This window comes from Botryllus schlosseri, chromosome 3, assembly GCF_051294905.1.
Source record: "Botryllus schlosseri isolate E-star chromosome 3, Bs_hap1, whole genome shotgun sequence".
Lineage (NCBI taxonomy): Eukaryota > Metazoa > Chordata > Ascidiacea > Stolidobranchia > Styelidae > Botryllus > Botryllus schlosseri.
The window spans coordinates 7556268-7574660 of record NC_137238.1 but is presented as its reverse complement, the minus strand read 5'-3'; the positions used below and the strand labels follow the sequence as shown (position 1 = coordinate 7574660).

The 18393-nt window shown below is 41.6% G+C and overlaps 2 protein-coding genes across 3 annotated transcripts in view; both read right to left on the bottom strand.

Moving 5' to 3' along the window:
• LOC145434839 (uncharacterized) overlaps positions 1–18393 on the bottom strand; it is a 249143-nt gene that overhangs the window by 164622 nt on the left and 66128 nt on the right. The gene's annotated exons all lie outside the window — the stretch shown is intronic.
• LOC145435703 (uncharacterized) lies at positions 16435–17774 on the bottom strand. Its single transcript, XM_080312997.1, has 3 exons — positions 17668–17774; positions 17502–17607; positions 16435–17207 (listed from the first exon to the last, which is right to left on the bottom strand). Exons 1-3 carry the CDS (start codon positions 17772–17774, stop codon positions 17022–17024), a joined length of 399 nt encoding a protein of 132 aa, XP_080169123.1. The 3' UTR covers positions 16435–17021.

Sequence of the window (18393 nt, the reverse complement as noted above, 5' to 3'; positions counted from 1 at the left end):
GGGATGATCCGCAAGAATCCCGAAGGATCGTATCGCTGCAGCATGAATTATATTTTTATTGCAATTTTGTTCAATAAAACTGTCTGTCTGCCTGTCTCGGCAAATGAAAATCTTGCCCGAATCTGCAGACTGAGTTCAAAAAGAAACGACAGAGCGAAATCGCTCTTCATTTTTTTCAGAGACTTTCGCTCATAAGTACGGATTCACAGCGCACCCTGTTACGTAATAATTGCGTGTTACTGCACCACCACATAGAATTGTTGAAAACAAACACAGCCAGAGACACCGAATCGCCTCATTAGCAATAAATTTAGCGTATAATCAAGTCGTCTAACGTTAGAATATTCATTATTCGCATGATTGCAGAAAAACACTAGATTAGCAAAATTTAGCGAAAAAAAACACTAGAACACTAGGACGACCGAAAAAACACTAGATCTAGTGTTAAAACACTAGGAGTGGCACCACTGGTTACAACACAGCACTCGTACAATGGATGTATGGATCAGCGATAACATATACCGGCGTTGTGGAATGAATCATTTGAGCGTCATCGATATTACCAAAACAATAATAACACGCGGCAATATACTTGCTGCTATTGTGATTAGCGCAGATTTGCTGTGGCAGATTACGTATATCGATTGCCGCTTTTCACACCTATTACCATTACATCAATACTACCATGGTGTTCAGCGAGCTACAAGATCGCCAACGCGCAATTGATATGAGAGCAAATTCATGTCCGTAAATGAATTTCACTTCTGGTGAGAAATGTTTCAGATCCGGCCCATGGTAACGAAAAAAACGGAACTCACCGGTACATCAAAGCTCCAATAGAAATGATGCAGAAGACTATTGCGTGCATCAGTCGACTCGAATGAGCATATAATTTAGACAGTACGCCTGGCGGTGGGGTAGATACGAAGATGGTGATTCTGGTATTCAGTACATAAGATCTGATGCTATTTCCGTTCTATCATGCACTGTCGGCTGAGATGCGAAAGATGGAATATCATGACTAGAAAATAACATTGCAGCGCGCGAACTGTTAGATAGAGTTTTGAATCCATATAACGACGATAATGTTATTGAATGTGACAGTGATGATGAAAAGTATGGTGAACGCGCTAGAGATGTTGTTTTGAGTCGAGGTACGTTGAATTCAATTCTTACAAGTCCTGTTCATGATGACCAATATTTGCTGGTATGCGTTTCAGAGGACATAACACGTCTTGACGACATGGAGAGAGGTGCCGATTTTGAAAGTGTCGATCTGGACGATTTAGAAACGAGTGACCGACAGCCAACGTCTACACGCCCGCAGGACACCCCACCACACACTAGTCACTTTACCAAGGCCCATTTCCTCACAACAAAGGCCCAGACAGCGGACGAACTCGCGGGTTAACAACTCACGTGACGGGAATCCTGGCACTTCCCGAGGTAAGTTTGCATCAAATTATTCTGTTCGTAATATTCTGTTCGTAATTTTGAATGATTTATTACGTTATTTTGCAGACTCTGTAATCCGGAGACAGGAACAACAGTTTACGTGGAGCCAGCCATCACCAGCTGTGTTAATAATATACCGGCAACAATTTACTGGCACGGCATTTGTACCGGAGCGCAGCTTGGGGAGAAATCCAACGGAAATTGACTGTTTCTTATTCTGAAGAGGTATTCCGTCATATAACGGATAAAACAAATCTGAATTACCGTCGCAAAGATGCACTACGACAACGGAATAGGTCGGCTAGTGGGGGCGAGCCACCCGCTAAAAGAAGCCATATATGGTCGCATGGAGAGATATCGTTATCACCGAGATGAAGTGTTTCATGGGTATGGTTATTGCTATGGTCAATTTTCACTCTTTGTGCGTACCTTTTCTCTACACCGCCTAGCCCCAGGCTGCGATAGAACAATAAGCAGTAACCAGAAAATCGCGAGGCAGTTTCGCTGATGAGGGATCGTTGACTCGTTTGAAATTAGGTTTCCAGATTTCCAGTGCTGTCTCCGACAGTGACTCAATCATAGTTAGAACAATTCGACCGACGAAGGCAGGTCGGCCGAGGAACACAAGACCGGGCAAAATGCTTAACGTAAGCACGTCAGAAGCGAGTGCTGACGTGTCTGGTGACGTAACGCGGAGATATTTTAGAACATCTGGGCAGATATTGCGCGACGTGAAAAAAAGTGGCGAAGGATTCGAGTCGTCCATCAGCTGCGATAGCTCGGCTTCTCATGCCTCTGACCCGGAAGTTGTTGCGAATCGAGAAATTCGACGACAAGTTTAAAAGCTACTCGCCCATGTGCAGCGAGGTAGGTTATACGTTCAATTCACACACACGGCGCCCTTGAAAACTTACTATTGGGTTAGTGTGAATTATTTCACGTCACACGTCATAAAAAAATAAATTATTCACGATTTTCATTCGCACCAAACTGCAATGTTCTTCATTAGCAGAAGTGCGAACCGTCAAACGAGTTGAAAAGCACTCAAGAGAATGGAACTCGATAAGGAGACGGACCGCAAACTGCAGTGACATGAGACTGGGAGATTATCTGATGCGTGAACTGTAAATCAGACCAGTGAACTTCACCCGGGTGTATTTCGTAAAATAGTTCAGTGCCATGAATTTCAAAGGTTACATCACATCACACATCGCGTGATCGTCGTCTTGATCAGGTATAATAATGACAGAACCACCTGTAATATATCCGTCCTTGTTTGCGGTATTCATGGTGTTCGTCGAATACTATTCACATTCACACCTGGCCGATATGTGTCGTTTTTTCCGTAACTACCGACTTACATCTGTAAGACACCGCTTACGCGGATAAGGTGACCTATAATATGCCAAACTCGGCAAGAAATTAGGAATACCTAAGTTTTGTTGTACGGCAATCTTGGTCACAGCATCTTCTCGCGGCACTACTGAGCTGTCCAATCGATACACTGGTTGAGAGATACTGGCATATAGAGTATAAGTAAGTGTATATATAGAAAGATCCGAGGATGCGGCACGCGACAGCAGGAACGGTCTAATGCAGGCTAGTGCACAATAGTACGCAGAAGTAGGAACGGGCGGGTGACCAGAAACGTTCCAGAGCGCGCATAAGGTAGTATACCATTAATAATAGATAGGAGACGTAGCCACAGGTGTCAACGGCAGGTAACACATTCTTGCAAACTACAATACAGGTAAGGATCAAGTTTCCGAAGTTCTGGATAAGAAAGGAAAACATGCTAAAGTAGACTTATGTTCAGCAAACCAGTAAAAAGAATCGAGCTGTCCAGGAAACACGTCCTACCGCCAACGTTTCCTGTAAGCGAATGAATGAGAATCGATGTTTAGAAGACTCTCGCAATGAACCGTAGGTGTTTACCCCAATTGTCCGTAATCAACAAAATAACAATCTTGAATACTCGTAACTCAGCAGCGAGTACTCAAAGGTCGTATGCGGTGTTGGTAATTGGCGCATTTGCAAAGCAAATTTTGGAATTGTGGCTTATTTTTGTGTTATAGTTGGCACCGAATAGTTCAGTTTGGCACGTAAGCACTATTTAGGTACTTTCCACATTCTTCAACTATCATAATGAAAATTTGTTAACAGCACATTAGACCAGTATCAAGTCCTGTTTACTCGTGTACATAGGGAAGTATTTCGTCTTAGAATGACGTAATATGGAGTTAACAGTAGTCATTATAGGATTCTTACGTCCTATTAGGACTTATATTGCATTACTATACATCGCAATTTCTAGTCGAAGCTCATTTCAAGTGCTGTCCACGGCAAAACCACGTTTGTAATGCCTTTAGCCAATTGCGCTAGGCGTAGGGGTGTGTTATACATGAATGCCAAACGCATTTCCTCGCAGATCGTATAATAGCGCTGGTGAGGATAGCAATACCTCACTCAATAGCGTTACTGGCAGTCACCCGCAGTTCAATTGTAGTCTCAACAAACCGAGATAATAAACCTCAGCGGCGGGGAAATTTGTTACCTGATGTAATTTGATCATTTTTACTTCTCAATTCTCAAATTTGTCGCCTGCAACAGAACGTTGCACCCTGAGCCTAAATTTTACCTGCAGTGCTGGCACGCTACCTAACAATCGCAATGTGAGTGGTTATGTTGGCAATTCTAATTTGCAAACGCGAACATCACTTCCAAATGAGTTCATTTCTCGATGGTGTAACTGCCTTCCTAGGTGTTGGAGGTTTATATAGGCTCCTACTCGTCTTGCGATCTGCAAAAGCAGTGTCTTACAAAACGTGGGCCGTGCTATTAGTTGGTATCTCGGGAATCAAAATAAGTAATATCGGTATGGTGTAAAATGATCAATTGATCATCGATGACGAAGACATGGCAAGAATACTACTACACAGAAAAAGGTCATCAACCTGCGTCATGTCCCTGTTCTGTCTCCAGTTCTGATGGGGGTGACACGTAAAAGCTGAACACCTTCGGCCACACCTCAATATCACGGTGCAATTGCCCGAGTTTAGTTATCACCGTAATAAATGCTACTATATATGGGCAAATTGGCGTATCACACCCATTGACGGTGGAGGCCCCAGTTTGATTCATGGCAATGCAGTAGCAAGCTACGAAGCGTCGCAGATTTAAGAGATTTTCCGCCCCTGAATGTTGCTGTGCTCAGAGCGTCTTTACAATAAAAAGCCCAGAGAAAGACTCAATCCATGACCTAATGGAGGCGCTAGTTTGAGATACCATGACTATGGTCGTCTCGATATCCTTATATCTGTTCACTACATCGGATTGTACATCGAGTGTCTTGATCGGGTAAATTCAATAGAAAAACCACCAATGACATACTCAAAATTTGGATTTTTCGACATACTTCGACATAGTTCACCACATCTGCTCGCGGCACACCTGAGCAGTCCAATTGGCACACTAGTGTGCCGCGGCACACCGGTTGAGAACCACTGGGCTACAAAATTGACAGCAATATATATGCATTTCCCGATCATATTAAACGATTCAGTCATGAATGACAGACATTTTTCGCGCTTCACGCTAATTAAGCCGACTAACTAAAGAGTTCAACAATTTTTGCTTAGAAGTAGCGGTAAAGTGCTATCGGGGGAAGGGGTCTGAGGGACGAAGCCCCCCAGAAATTTGGTTTATCACCATATGGGGGACCAAGACCAGCGTTTATGGGGGGAGAAATGACCTTTTTTAGTCAAATGGCCAGTGATTACAGTTTGTATGCTCATTTTTCGGTTCCCAAAATTTGGGGGGGGGGTGATCGGAGTGGAGCTTGAAAAGGGGGCGATGAGTCGAAAAAGGTTGGGAACCACTGGCCCAGGCCAAGGTGGGTGTCTGATCAGACTACTCCAAGTTGTTTCGATTTCTTCATACCTTCTCATTGAATCGTAGTCTTGTAATGTTTTGGAACGATGAAAATATTAATAAACCCGATTGATTGATTGATTGACTATGCCATTCTCTATAACAGTGGTGCTCAACCTTTTGACCTCGCGGCACCATTTGAAAATGAAAAATAGTTCGCGGCACAATAGCACTTGGGTTCGCAAAAATTTTTGAATTGTCGCACCTGTTAACTACCAGGATACTTTAGTACTGAGGTTGACGAAGTACTTTAACCTTTACGGAGTACTGAGGTAAGCTTTACAATAACAACAGCTTTCATTGTAAAAAGAGCGTTTGCCTTTGGAAGATTGATTCGATGATGATAAAGGGATGAAATATCTTTCGCGGGTAACTCTTCGACGCAGTTAAAAGGAATTTCATGGCAGGACAACCAATGGTGCCGAAATCAAACCTCGAAAGAAATTTGTCCACCGGATGAGTACGAGTCAGTGCAGGAGGAGATGTGATAACGATGGATCAAAAATAGATTTGGTGCTCTACATTCACATTCAAGCAGTTCTCCACTAAACGATCTTTTGTTCTTCCAACACTTGGACCCTGGTGCTACTTAATCCACCATACCCCGAGGATCCCTGATATTATCAATCAATATTCAGAAGCGTTTGAAGTTGGTCACTCAAATGCATAACCGCTCCCACCCCGGCGGGACCCACGACTCACATACATCGGATCAATGGAGCAAAATTTATTTAATAATTATGTTTCCATAATGGCCGTATCGCATCTCCATCATTAAATCATCTCGATAGTGCACGCGAAAAAGAATACCATCTCTCTCACTCCGTAAGATGAAATGTTTAGGCATACAAAGCACTGCAGTCGCTTACAATTACTGGCGTCTTCAATTTTATTTGCCAATTCCCAGTGGCGGCTCGTGACAATATCGGGTGGTGGGGCAAGGGCTGCAAGCGACTTTTTATTAAGATGACGTCACGATGGCATTTCCAACGTAAACAAGTAACTTGATGATGGTACACGCTAACATGAATTTGCCGGCAACAGTGACTTTAACGTATGCGCCACGAGAGGTTCGCCGGTGAGCTGTGACTTGAAGTGTGGTAACTGCGTAAACGGCGTACGGGACAAAGATTCAACACGGTCCATGTTCGCACTAGACCTGGAAATGACTATAACTCGAGAGATAACGTAAGCCTAACTGGAAAGGTCAACGAGTTCGGACAGATACGCAATTGTTATCTCGTAGATTGGGCCTGTCATATTGATTCCAAAACATCATTCTGAAGAACTAAGAATAGCAGCCTCGGAAATTCGGTCTCGGTACAGCATAGGAGATTTTGGCCTTGAAACTGGAGACTGTAACACGACACATACGGCTTTATTACTGTCTATAGGTCTGCTGCGAAATCGCCTTTGGAAAATATATTACCGAATAAATGCGTGGATGAAAGCTTTAAACTTAGTACACTGTTACATGACATCGTCGAGCAGTGGTCTCATGGCCCTTTTCGGTATGGTACACTGTCAAAATTAATGCGAACAGACCAACACCGAATTTTGCGCATAATTTACTGAGGAATAGGCTGATCAAGTGATCAGCTGTTAGCCGCAGTGGCGGCTCGTGACAATATCGGGTGGTGGGGCAAGGGCCGCAAGCGACTTGTTATCAATATGACGTCACAGTAGCGTTTTTCAACGTTCATGATGGTCACATGAATTTCCCGTAAACAGAAGATATTCCTACGAGATTGAGCTGATGCGCGTAGCAATGCAAAAAATGCGCATGCGGGTAAACTTCTTTCATTAAGACTTGTACGCTGTCTCTATCCGCTCATGACTGCTACGCCGTCGTAGGTTTGCGCAATAAGTTTCGACTCTACTGAATAGGGCTGTAATGTTTTTTTTAATACGTAAGAAATTCCGACAGCAGTGCGATCGTCAACAGCCACAAAGCTGTGGAATCGTTCGACTGGCATACCAAATTTCGTGAACCGAAAAATCACGACTAGTTGTGACAAACACGTAATGTCAGTTGTTTCGTCAGACTGAACTGAATAGATGGAAATTCAGCGTCAATAATCTCGGTAAACAAATGCTGTAGATCAGGGGTCACCAACCTTTTTGCAACCGAGGGCTACTTTTGCGTAATGATTGAAGCGGGCGGCTACTATTTACTCCCGTTGTTTACCCGCACCACACTGAATTTCCGCTTTGATATTCATAATACTGGGCAGGACTGGACATCATGTTACCTGTTTCTATAGCAGCCAGTGGGATGCCTGACATTGTATGATATCATAGTGCACTGTACTCAGGTATGTAACTTGACACAGCAATTCTGAGTGAGTCTTCCAGATGTGCATTGATTGAGCGTGTTTTGTGTTTGCTTTTGATGAAATTCATGTCCAAAAAGCTGATTCAAAACGATAAGTTGAACCATACACGCTTGCAACCTTCATAGCTGCTGCGCATACACCACTGTACTTTCCCGTATCAACAAGACACCAAACGTTTGCTGCAGACTGAAGTGGGGTCATTGTGCAGTGTTACAATTTCAATCTCCAACTGTTCAGCATTAAGAAATGACAAGATTTCATTATACCGGACAGCAGCAACGATTACAGAAAGTTATAGAAACATGGTATGTTAAACTGCGTTGAGTGTAACAGAAACAAGCTGTGCAAAAAGATGCAATACGAAATGGGTATACATATATTGAAAATCTGCCAGTACTTCACGGCTATCTGACTCCGAATAGTAATACTGTTTACTACTTTGGCATTGTCCTGGTCGTCGAGCTATCGTAACGAAACCCCCCACCATTTTAAGAAGACCGTGGACGGCATTCCGTCATGTCGCGTTTATAGGCAATGCGCCGTATCTTGAATTTCTGGTGATTCTATGACGTACATTTATATATTACTAATTATAATTGAAGATGTTTTCAAGTGTTTATATATGTAAGTTACATGTTAGTGTGTTTCAAACAAGAATAGCCGAATCAATCAATCTATATATTTAAAAGCTCACTGGTATTAATCTGACGAATATTGGTAAATGCTGCTATTCCACCTATTTTTAGAATGGGCTCGTGGGCTACTCATCTAGTCCTCGCGGGCTACCTGGTGCCCGCGGGCACCGGGTTGGTGACCCCTGCTGTAGATAGATGTGATATATCGAATCAAGCACATCATTTTGAATAGTCTTTTGAGGTACCCTTAGCTACTGTCGCTGGGTCGAGATGTTCGCGCAAAATGCTATCCATGGAAGCCGTGTATTTAATTAGATCCAAGAATACCCCCCTATTGAGAGAGCATTCCTTCTCATCGTGGCCTCATGAACTCCAATAAATTTAATGGCATCAATCACTCGAGAGAGAACATGCCTATTCTTATCTACAAGCTCATTGTGCTTGCAGACTGATACGCGATAACTTTCATTGAGCTGCGACATTACATTTACTCCGCCAAACAATTTATATTTAACTGCACTAGCTATGTGCACTTGGGATTTTTGGTGCGCTTTCACACGCTCTGACAAATGCTTCAGATCGCGATAACCAATTTTGTTCCAACAAGAGCCACTGCTTCCGGTACCGGCACTGTCGAATAAAAGACAGTAAAAGCAAAACAAGGCGTTTTTATCCTCGCAAAAGTAAGCCATTCATTTTTATCGAAATGCGCTGAAGAAAAGGCACGAGTGCGTTTTTCTCCGGCGTAGGATTGGATCAATGGGCAATTTCTAGGCTGATACGGACCTAGTCGCTTTACCTCTAATTTTTGCTCTAAAGCAGTGGTTCTCAACCTTTTTTGACACGCGCCCCCCTTGGAGATGGTCAAAAAAACCACGCCCCCTGACCCCCCTTGCATTTATCGTCTTGTCAAAAAGAGCACATCATCTAATACAGAGATGGGCAACGTTTTTGATAATCATGGTCGCATTTCGATTGCTTATGTAGCGTAAGGCCGCATTCCAGGGCATAGCCGCAATGAACGATCTGGACGCAAAATTCTTATGGTAAACTGTCCATATCCAATCCGGTGAACTCTGGACTATTCTACACAATGGCCTATTATTGTACGCACCGAAATCGCGAGTGGCAATGTTATGAATTGTTGCCACGAGGTGCATATTGTCGCGCGGAGCGCGAAAATTTTTCAGGGCCGCGAACGCATTGTTATTTCTTGCAAATTCCCATTCCGGCTCAGATTAAGAAGGGCGCTACTGCATTAAAATCGAAAAATGAAGTCTTGTTGAATTGCGCGGAGGGCGAAGAAAATTTCAAGATTAATTAAAATCTCTCGAAAATGCGGGAGTGAATTCGTAATTGCAATTTGCATGTCTACGGCCGCCAACACATACTAATTGAATTAGGCGTCGACGGCCGCTCAAATTCCCTTCTACGGCCGCAGGCTACCCACCCCTGATCTAATAGTATACATAAGGTATATCTTACGCCAATTTTGAATCTGCATTCCAGTTGTTGAGTCTTTTACATGACAAATTTCTCCAAACTTGTTTAAAAATAACAAAAAAAAAACATTGAACAAGACATCCGTTAATTAATTTCAAGGTAGGTCACCCTGAGACTAATCCTGATGCTGGTAGTGAGTACAGAGAGCAAGGCGTCGTTCTGTCCTGCCAGGCTAAATTAGATCAGTTTTGGAAATTAATTAAATTGTATTGATTTATAGCCTAATTGAGGGCGAAACTGGGTAACCTATGTTGCATTCAAGTCTGTCTTAGGCAGTGCAGTTCGCAAGCTACTAACAAGAGCTGCCCAGCGCGACAAGCTTTAGGCTACTGTCAAAGCTATGAAGCAATGAATGACTTACACGTGGGGATCACTGGCGTAGCAGCATGTGCTGCCGCCCCTGGCTCTCTTGAAAATGCCGCCCCCTAGGTAGACCGCATCAAATTTCGACATAGATTGATGTTCAAGTAATCTTGTCAATAGGAATAATTACAAATAATATGCCGCGTCTCAGCCTCACCATCTCGACGTTAATGACGCCTAAAATAATAAAGACAAGAAATAGCGAACCAATGTATTGTACAAATAGAAAATCAATGGCTGCCTCAAAGCAAAAGCAGCGATAATATCCTCAAATTCAAGTTTTTGAACGTAGTCTCTTTCCATAGACAGAATGGATAGAGCTGATAGCCGATCATTATTCATGACAGAACTAAATACTAATCAGTTTGAGCTCACACAGCTCGCAGGTGAAACATCAATGTTCACATAAAGTTTCAGACACGAGCATAAATACGGTTTCGAATCAAGTAGCTTTGCATTAACCAACCACTGTAAAACATCAAACGTTGTTGCACTACGATCAAACGTGGTTTCACGGCTCCACACCAGCCTCTTAACCCTTTTAAAATCTCAAGTTGAACAACTTCATATGATTATAACTTAATTTGTGTTCATCCTAGAGCTGTGGTTCGCAATTTTTATGAGACACGCCCCCCCTTTAGGATAGTGAAAAATCCCGCGCCCTCGTATCGTCATATTACAAGATCCAACCGGGATGCTAGCAACCCTAACAGATTGTTTGATGGCGTGGAAGGTTATGACTGTTGATGAGAGAATTCAAAAATAAGAAACTGGGTATATATATAGAGAAACACGCGTGAATTGGAGTTAAATCGCGCATAGCGCGAATAAATTCATTTGACCGGTTCTTTGCGCCCCCTTAAGATGCTTTCACGCCCCCCCCCCCAACGGGGGCGCGCCCCCCAGGTTGAGAGCCCCTGTCCTAGAGGCCTTATATTGGTTTGTACGAAAAGCTAGCAATCTTCTGCTTTGTATGATCCCTAATTCGAGGTATAAGGCATTACAATTTTCGCAGCTAACTCCAAAAAGTCCACCTCGTCGTCAAAAGTGCTTCTAAAAGCGCTGGTGAATAAATTGTGACTTTCGCTTTACAGCAGCGCGTGGGAATTCAAAAATCCAAATATATCATTGAAGTGGTGTATGCCGGTAAACCTAGTTTCAGCTTCAAGTTTTAATCTGTCCTATGCTTGAAACATGCATCGTCTAAATTCTTCAACAACATTGAGGCCAGCATCTTCTGTTTGTTCGCAAGGCATACTCCTTTTTGTGTGAACTCTCCGAACAATCGGCCGTGACGGCTATTTCGGAGTGATTCCATCGCCATGTTAACATATTAACTCGTGTTTTCGGAATCAGCGCGACACTAGCTTTCGATTGAGACCTGTTTGATTAAATTTTAGCTCACAGGACGCCAGCTATAGGACTACCAAGCACTCTTCTTTTAGCCGGCTGTCTACGCGCCGCGCGAGATAGTGTAATGGTGATGCGTCCGGCTTCTTGATCGGTAGGTCGTGGGCCCGATCCCCGGCCGGGTCAGACCGAAGACTCGAAAACTGGTATCCGGGGTTATCCCGCTAGACGCCCAGCAATCACGGAGCAGCAAAAAACGGGGTGCAGACTAGATGACCTTACTATAATGTCCTTATCGCATCTCCGTCGTCAAAGCATCACGATGATGCAGGCATCTCTGCCACTGTGCAGCCTCATTTTGCCGCCCCTTGGAGCGTGCCGCCCCTGGCGCAGAGCCAGAACCGCCAGGTGGCTGCTACGCCACTGGTGGGGGGTGGGGATTGCTCTCTATATCTCCAAAGAATTTCAAAAATTTGCTCAAATCAAGTTGAAATCAGACTATAGGCCTACTCCGTAGAGCGCGGTTGCTAGAGTTTATATTTTGCAAGTTTTCTTGAATATGGAATAAATTTCATCTTCATTATTCGTCTTCTCATAATGGATGTGAAAGACATGTTCAGACACGTACGATATATACTGACTTTGTCAATTTCTCGCGCCCCCCTATACTAGATAGATAGATAGATAGTCTTTTATTCGTCACATCAATAAATACACAGTAAACGAAACAAATATTGCGGAATAGACTGGGAGACGACGAGGGGCCGTTAGGCCTTCAGAGTCAGTCGCCACCCATTGGGAGTGTTTGATGCATATATGAATAATTTCGTGAAACATATTAAATCACACACATATATGTAGAGTCAAGATTCGGTGAATATATGACTAACGACACGATATTAAGCTTTAATAAAGGATAACAGAACACATGCATTATATAAAAGAAAAAAATCAACAGTACGTTTGGAGTAGATAATTCTTATATTCTTTTTTAAACTGCCATGGCGGTATTGGTATCAGCTCTGCAGGGAGATCATTCCAAGTTTTCGCACCAACAAAATGTAAACTATTGCGGGATGAAGATCGGGACAGGAGAGGCAGCGAAATAGAATTTCTCGATACTTGTCTAGTTTCATGTCCATGAGTTTTCGCAAAAGTTGTAAAATGCGAATCAAAGTATGACCTGTTTGTGTGGAAGATGGTGTGCATCATCTTTGCCGTCTCGTACTGAATTAGGTCGGCAACTCTGAGTATACCATGACTTCGATGTTCCGGGAGAATTCGTTGTCTGGGAGGTAATTTACTAATGACACGATGAGCCTGATTCTGGAGAGTTTTGATTTTTGTAAGGTTTGTTGCATTCGTATGTCCCCATATATTTATTGCATATTGAAGCTGAGATTGAAAAATAGCAAAATACACGGCGCACAGTACTTTTTGTGGCATTAGATATTTCAATCGTTGTAGCATGCCCGTAGCCCTTGACAATTTCGAGGTGACTGAGTCGATCTGAGGTTTCCATGACAATTTCGAATCGACAAGAATTCCAAGATAGCGAACGTGATCAGCTGCATTAATGATAGTTTGATTGATACTTACAGAAAATGGATTGTTTTTTTGCGAATTGGAATTATTAAATAAGAGAAGTTGGGTTTTACTGGGGTTGATGGAAAGTTGATTACTTCTCATCCAATTACAGATCTTTGTCATTTCATTAGATGTCAATTCTTGCAAGGTCTGCAAGGATGTTGAGGATGCTGAGAAACAGGCATCATCAGCGAATAGTACGGTTTTCAGAGAGGAGACCTTGCTAACATCATTGATATATATAACAAATAATAAAGGCCCCAATACAGACCCCTGAGGGACGCCACAAGTTATAGTTGATGGAGCGGAGATAGTACTATTGACATACACACATTGTCGTCGGTTTTTCAAGTAGTCAGATATAAGTTTCGATGCAATACCACGTATGCCAAACTGAACAAGTTTTCTAATCAGTATCTGGTGGTTAACAGAATCAAATGCTTTGCTGATGTCTAATAAAACACAGCATGATGGTTTTTTGTTATCAAGTGACTTGAAGTGTCTGGATGTCATGTCGGCTAGGGCCTGCGTAGTGCTTCTATTGGCTAAAAAACCGAATTGCTCATCGGATAATAGTGAATTTTTCATAACAAAGTCAATGATTCTATGGTATAGTAGTCTTTCGAATGTAATGGCAATTGAGTTCAATTGGGTCACCCTTGAACCGTGTGAAGATGGACATGTAGTATGTTTGCTTAGCCTTAGTGATAGTTCGCGAAAGGTTGTTTGCATATGATTTATAGACTATTTTGTCTTCAGGGCTCCCCTTTAGGAATAATGTACGATACATCTTATTCTTAATACGAATGGATCGAAGGATAGATGGAATTATCCATGGCTTACGTTTCAATTTACGCTGTTTGCGAGATAAACCTGTCAATGGTGAGTATACATTAACTATTTCTAATATTGAATTGACAAACATATTGAATCGCTGATTAAAATTCAATTCAGTCAGAGGTGTTGGTTCATACTTTTCAAAATAGTCCCAGACGTGATTGTAAATATCAGTCATGCTTTCGGGAGTCAGATTCCTGGAGAGTGTCGTATAAGCCAATGGTCTATGCATACGGCGCTTAAGTTGAACTATTATTGGGTAATGATCAGTAGTGTCATCAATCAGGACATATGGTTTAATTGGACCTTGTGCTATATTAGTGTAGCAATGGACAATAATAGTTGCAGTGGTGTCACAGTATCTGGTAGGATTAGTAATGATTTGTGTTGCACCAGTAGCCCTGATATTTTCAAGATGACTTGATGTATTTTTGCTTTTCTTGGATGCCATGTCAATATTGATGTCTCCGACCACGAAAAATGGTAACTTGGAGTTGGATATTTCAACAATAGCGTGGGATCAGCGTGTACTCAAAGGTGGTGTGGACACTACCGGTGAATCCCCCTGGTCACGCTCTGATTGGGTAGTCAACCTTGTTATTGACGATCGATTTGCAGCACTAATTCAATTCAAAAGTCGGTGTTGCTGTATGTTGAGTTTATAGATGATTTATATCGAGATGGGTGTCAAGATTTGGTGTGGTATATCCTAATGATGTCATCTAATACTATGCCTAGTTTCAAAGTCGTTACTCAATGAGTGGGACAGTAATTTCGTCAGCAAAGTCGAGTGTATTATTGTCAATTCGTCTGCAGGACTGATTCAATGCAATAGCCGGTATCGGTATGTGTTGATTTTGACGATGTTCCATACCGAGACTGGTAACTGTCGACTCTTGCAGATTATTAGACTGACCGCTGACGTACATATAATAATAAGATGGCCTGTAATGAGGTTGAATGGCTTTCACCTGAAATTATCCAGGAACTGCTAGCGATAGATGATGACATTGAAGCATCACCGGCTGTTGTCCAGGCTGAAGAAAGTGCCATTACAAACGAAGAGACTGTTCGTATGCTACTTGAAGAGGTCACAGATGCTGGATTTTCGTCTTTTGGGTTTGTCAATGTTTCAGCTTGGATGAAGGAATACAAAAAAACAAAAAATAAAGAACATTTGGTCTCACAGTACAGCAAGTTTTGTCTTCGCGCTTCAGACTTTTTCTCATTAGATGTGCCAGACCCATCTTATGTGCTTCTCCAAATAATTGAAAGGATTGCTCAACCCAAGCCGATGAAAGATGTGTTAAAGAGTGGTGAAATAACGGGTTTTGAAGGGGATACGTTGGAGTACCTTGGTGGTTATTCTTTGAAAAAAAACAGTGGACAAATTTGGTGTCAACAAAATAACAGAAATATTGTCTATAAAACCAAAACCCAACTCCTTGATTGCAATTCTGGAGAAAAAGTCAGGTGCGCTCCATTGTCCTTCAGAGGAGTTGTTCTATTTTTTGCAGCATATTTATTTGAAATTAGCTTCGGAATTTAGCAGGTCCCCAGGTAATGTTGACATAAGTGTATTTGATGAGACTATCTTGAAAGACCAATATTTCTTCAAAATTGCTGCAAATATATATCGCTGTAACCAGGACATAGATTACGATTTATTAGTGGCAATCCTCACACATATTGTGAAAACAGTAACCAAGCTTCTTGGAAGAGGATTTGCCAAAAAGTTATTTGACAGAATCCGAGGGAAGTGCCTGTTGACCAAAGGGTTGAGAGGTAATTTAAAATTGCAAAGTAAAGGCTGCTAGCAGACGAATTCAATAGTTTCGGCTCGTCATTAGCATTTTCAGTTATGTATTCACTGGTTGTCTCGGCATCGTCTTATGTTAATTACAATGCATTGTTTTTTGTGTATTGCATTACACAGTGTGTGTCTTGTTCAGATTAAAATATAATCTGATTATTATCATTGATTAGAGTATCCATGTTATGGATTCTTTCTCTTGTATTATTATATTGGTTATTAATGCATAGCAGCTTTGCATCGTCAACATTGCTCCACCTTCACTACTTGAGCTTGACTGCCACTCTTCTTTTTTTATTCTGCAATCTGATGGCAATAAATTGAGTCTTAGGAGGATACCACAATCTGTTCTGAATCTTGTATTACAATTTACTCTTATTTGAGTGACAAGAAGACAAGCACAGGTAGAATAATTATTTTTATTCTGAAAAAAGAAGCGACATGATTTGCTACTCCATTACGGAACACTTCTATTGAGAGGAAATATAAGATAAGGTGAGCACTGAACAGTATCTAGCACATATATACATTGATATCAAGTCATGCGCAATGACTCGAGTACAAGTACGATAAAGTGACGAGTCAAAAAAAAAAATAGTTCTAAAATTCTAAAAAATTTACCCAAGTGGTCCCAACTCAGTACTTAACCGTATTGACTGAATAACCTTGCAGACCCTTTGCATTTCCATCATTGAAGCACCGTAAATAAACCCCTTTCAGAGTTGAGATAATTTTAGAGCGAAATACCAGTAATCTAATTTGTATGTTTCTATGCTCCAATTATTTCAATTCTAATCTAATTTATTGCAACATTAGCCATCCAGGAGAGCTGTATAGTGTGAAACGAGACAAACGTGGCGTGCAATTTACACACATTACCATTATAATTAAATGAAAGAACTCTGATTTGACATGATCTGAACTTAATTTTCCTGTAGGTATATCTTTCTTATTCGGAATTTCATTCAATTTCCAAGTTCTTGCGAACCCAATAATTCTAATCTAATTTGGAAAAGACTGTGTTGTCATAATTCTAATCCTCATCTAACCTTAAAAATATTGTGCAGCTCTAATTCTAATCTAATTTGGGAAAGCTGAAAATTTTCAAGTTCAAGTCTGTTCCTTTCCTGGTCCGACGACAATGTTCAGGTCCACCTTATTCTGAAAATGAGTTACTGAATAAATGCCGCATACTCTACTGCACACCAGGTCTTACAGACCTTTGGGTTTACGACGTTTCACTATCGGCTCATTGCAGACCTCTTGCCACGCGTTTTTTGTGCCAAAAGTGGTATTACCCCCTTTTATCTTTTTTATAATTTTGCGCTGGGTGATTTGCTGCACTCCGTAAGCCACAGCCTTGAGATCTGGATTTTGCGAATGCCTGCCCAAGTTTCTCTGAACACGAGATATTATTCAGGACAAACTAGTCGGTTATCTCAGAAATTGGTTCTTACAAGATTTCCAAAGAAAGCTTCCAAAACATCTTGTGAGAAGGTCCGCAGGCAAACATAATCCAACTCTCGGAGTAATCGTTCACAAAGAAATACGAAATTGCGTGATGTGAAGATCAGTCCCTCCAATGTTGATTGTGGAAGAATACGCTTTTGTTCACCCAATCCATCCACTTCAGCCTTTGAAATATATAAGATATGTAGGCTACTTCTCATATTGGAAAAAATTGAATACTACCTTCCACAACAGAAGATCTTGCACAAATTCCTTGATAAATTTGATCCTGTCATCCTCCATACACCGTACAGGATTCCTGATCCCACAATTCATAATCTCAAACCATCTGTAAGAAAATATAAGTCAAGCTTGGCTTACATATCTAGCCGAGAAAGACCTATTGCACCTGTTCATGAGGAGAACGAAGTCAGCAGTACCCTTAGCTCCACCCATTGTTGTCAAATTTTTACCCACTTCCCAGCTCAGAATGTCCCTTGCCAGATTTACTTTCATCTAGATTTCAATTGCTATTAGTGATAAGTCTGATAACAATATACTAAAATGGAAAACATACTTTAGAATATGGATTCAATTTAATATGGGCCTCTGTGAGTCTTGTTCTTCTGAGCATGAGGCTGTATTTCTCATTTTCATAAAGTTTCAGAATGTGAGTCCAAAGAATATCATGCCCATTTTTGTTCATATATTTGGTTCCACTTGGTTTGGAGGAATGCAGAGCATTCCTCACAGTCTGTAATAAAGAAATCACAATTATCATGAAAGAAGAGTATAGCTTCGCACAATACCTTGAGCAGATGGGGTGGATCAGAAAATATCAGTATCGGTCTATTACGGCCGTATGGATTCGGTGCCGAGAAAGAGGAGTTAAGAGGTATCTCTTGACTTCCAGCCAACACTTTGAAAAATTGGCGATTCGTAGACATGCCGTCTGCAATAACGGCATGAACTTGAATGCCTCTTATCTCGCAGTGACGAAGTAAGGTCCAGAATTTCAATGCCAGATCTCCTCCATGAGTGACGATTGTGGGATACCAGGCAATGGGAAGAGAGATTTCACCTTTCACTGTGCGCAAGTAAAACACTGGAAAATGATCAAATATTGTAATTCCAT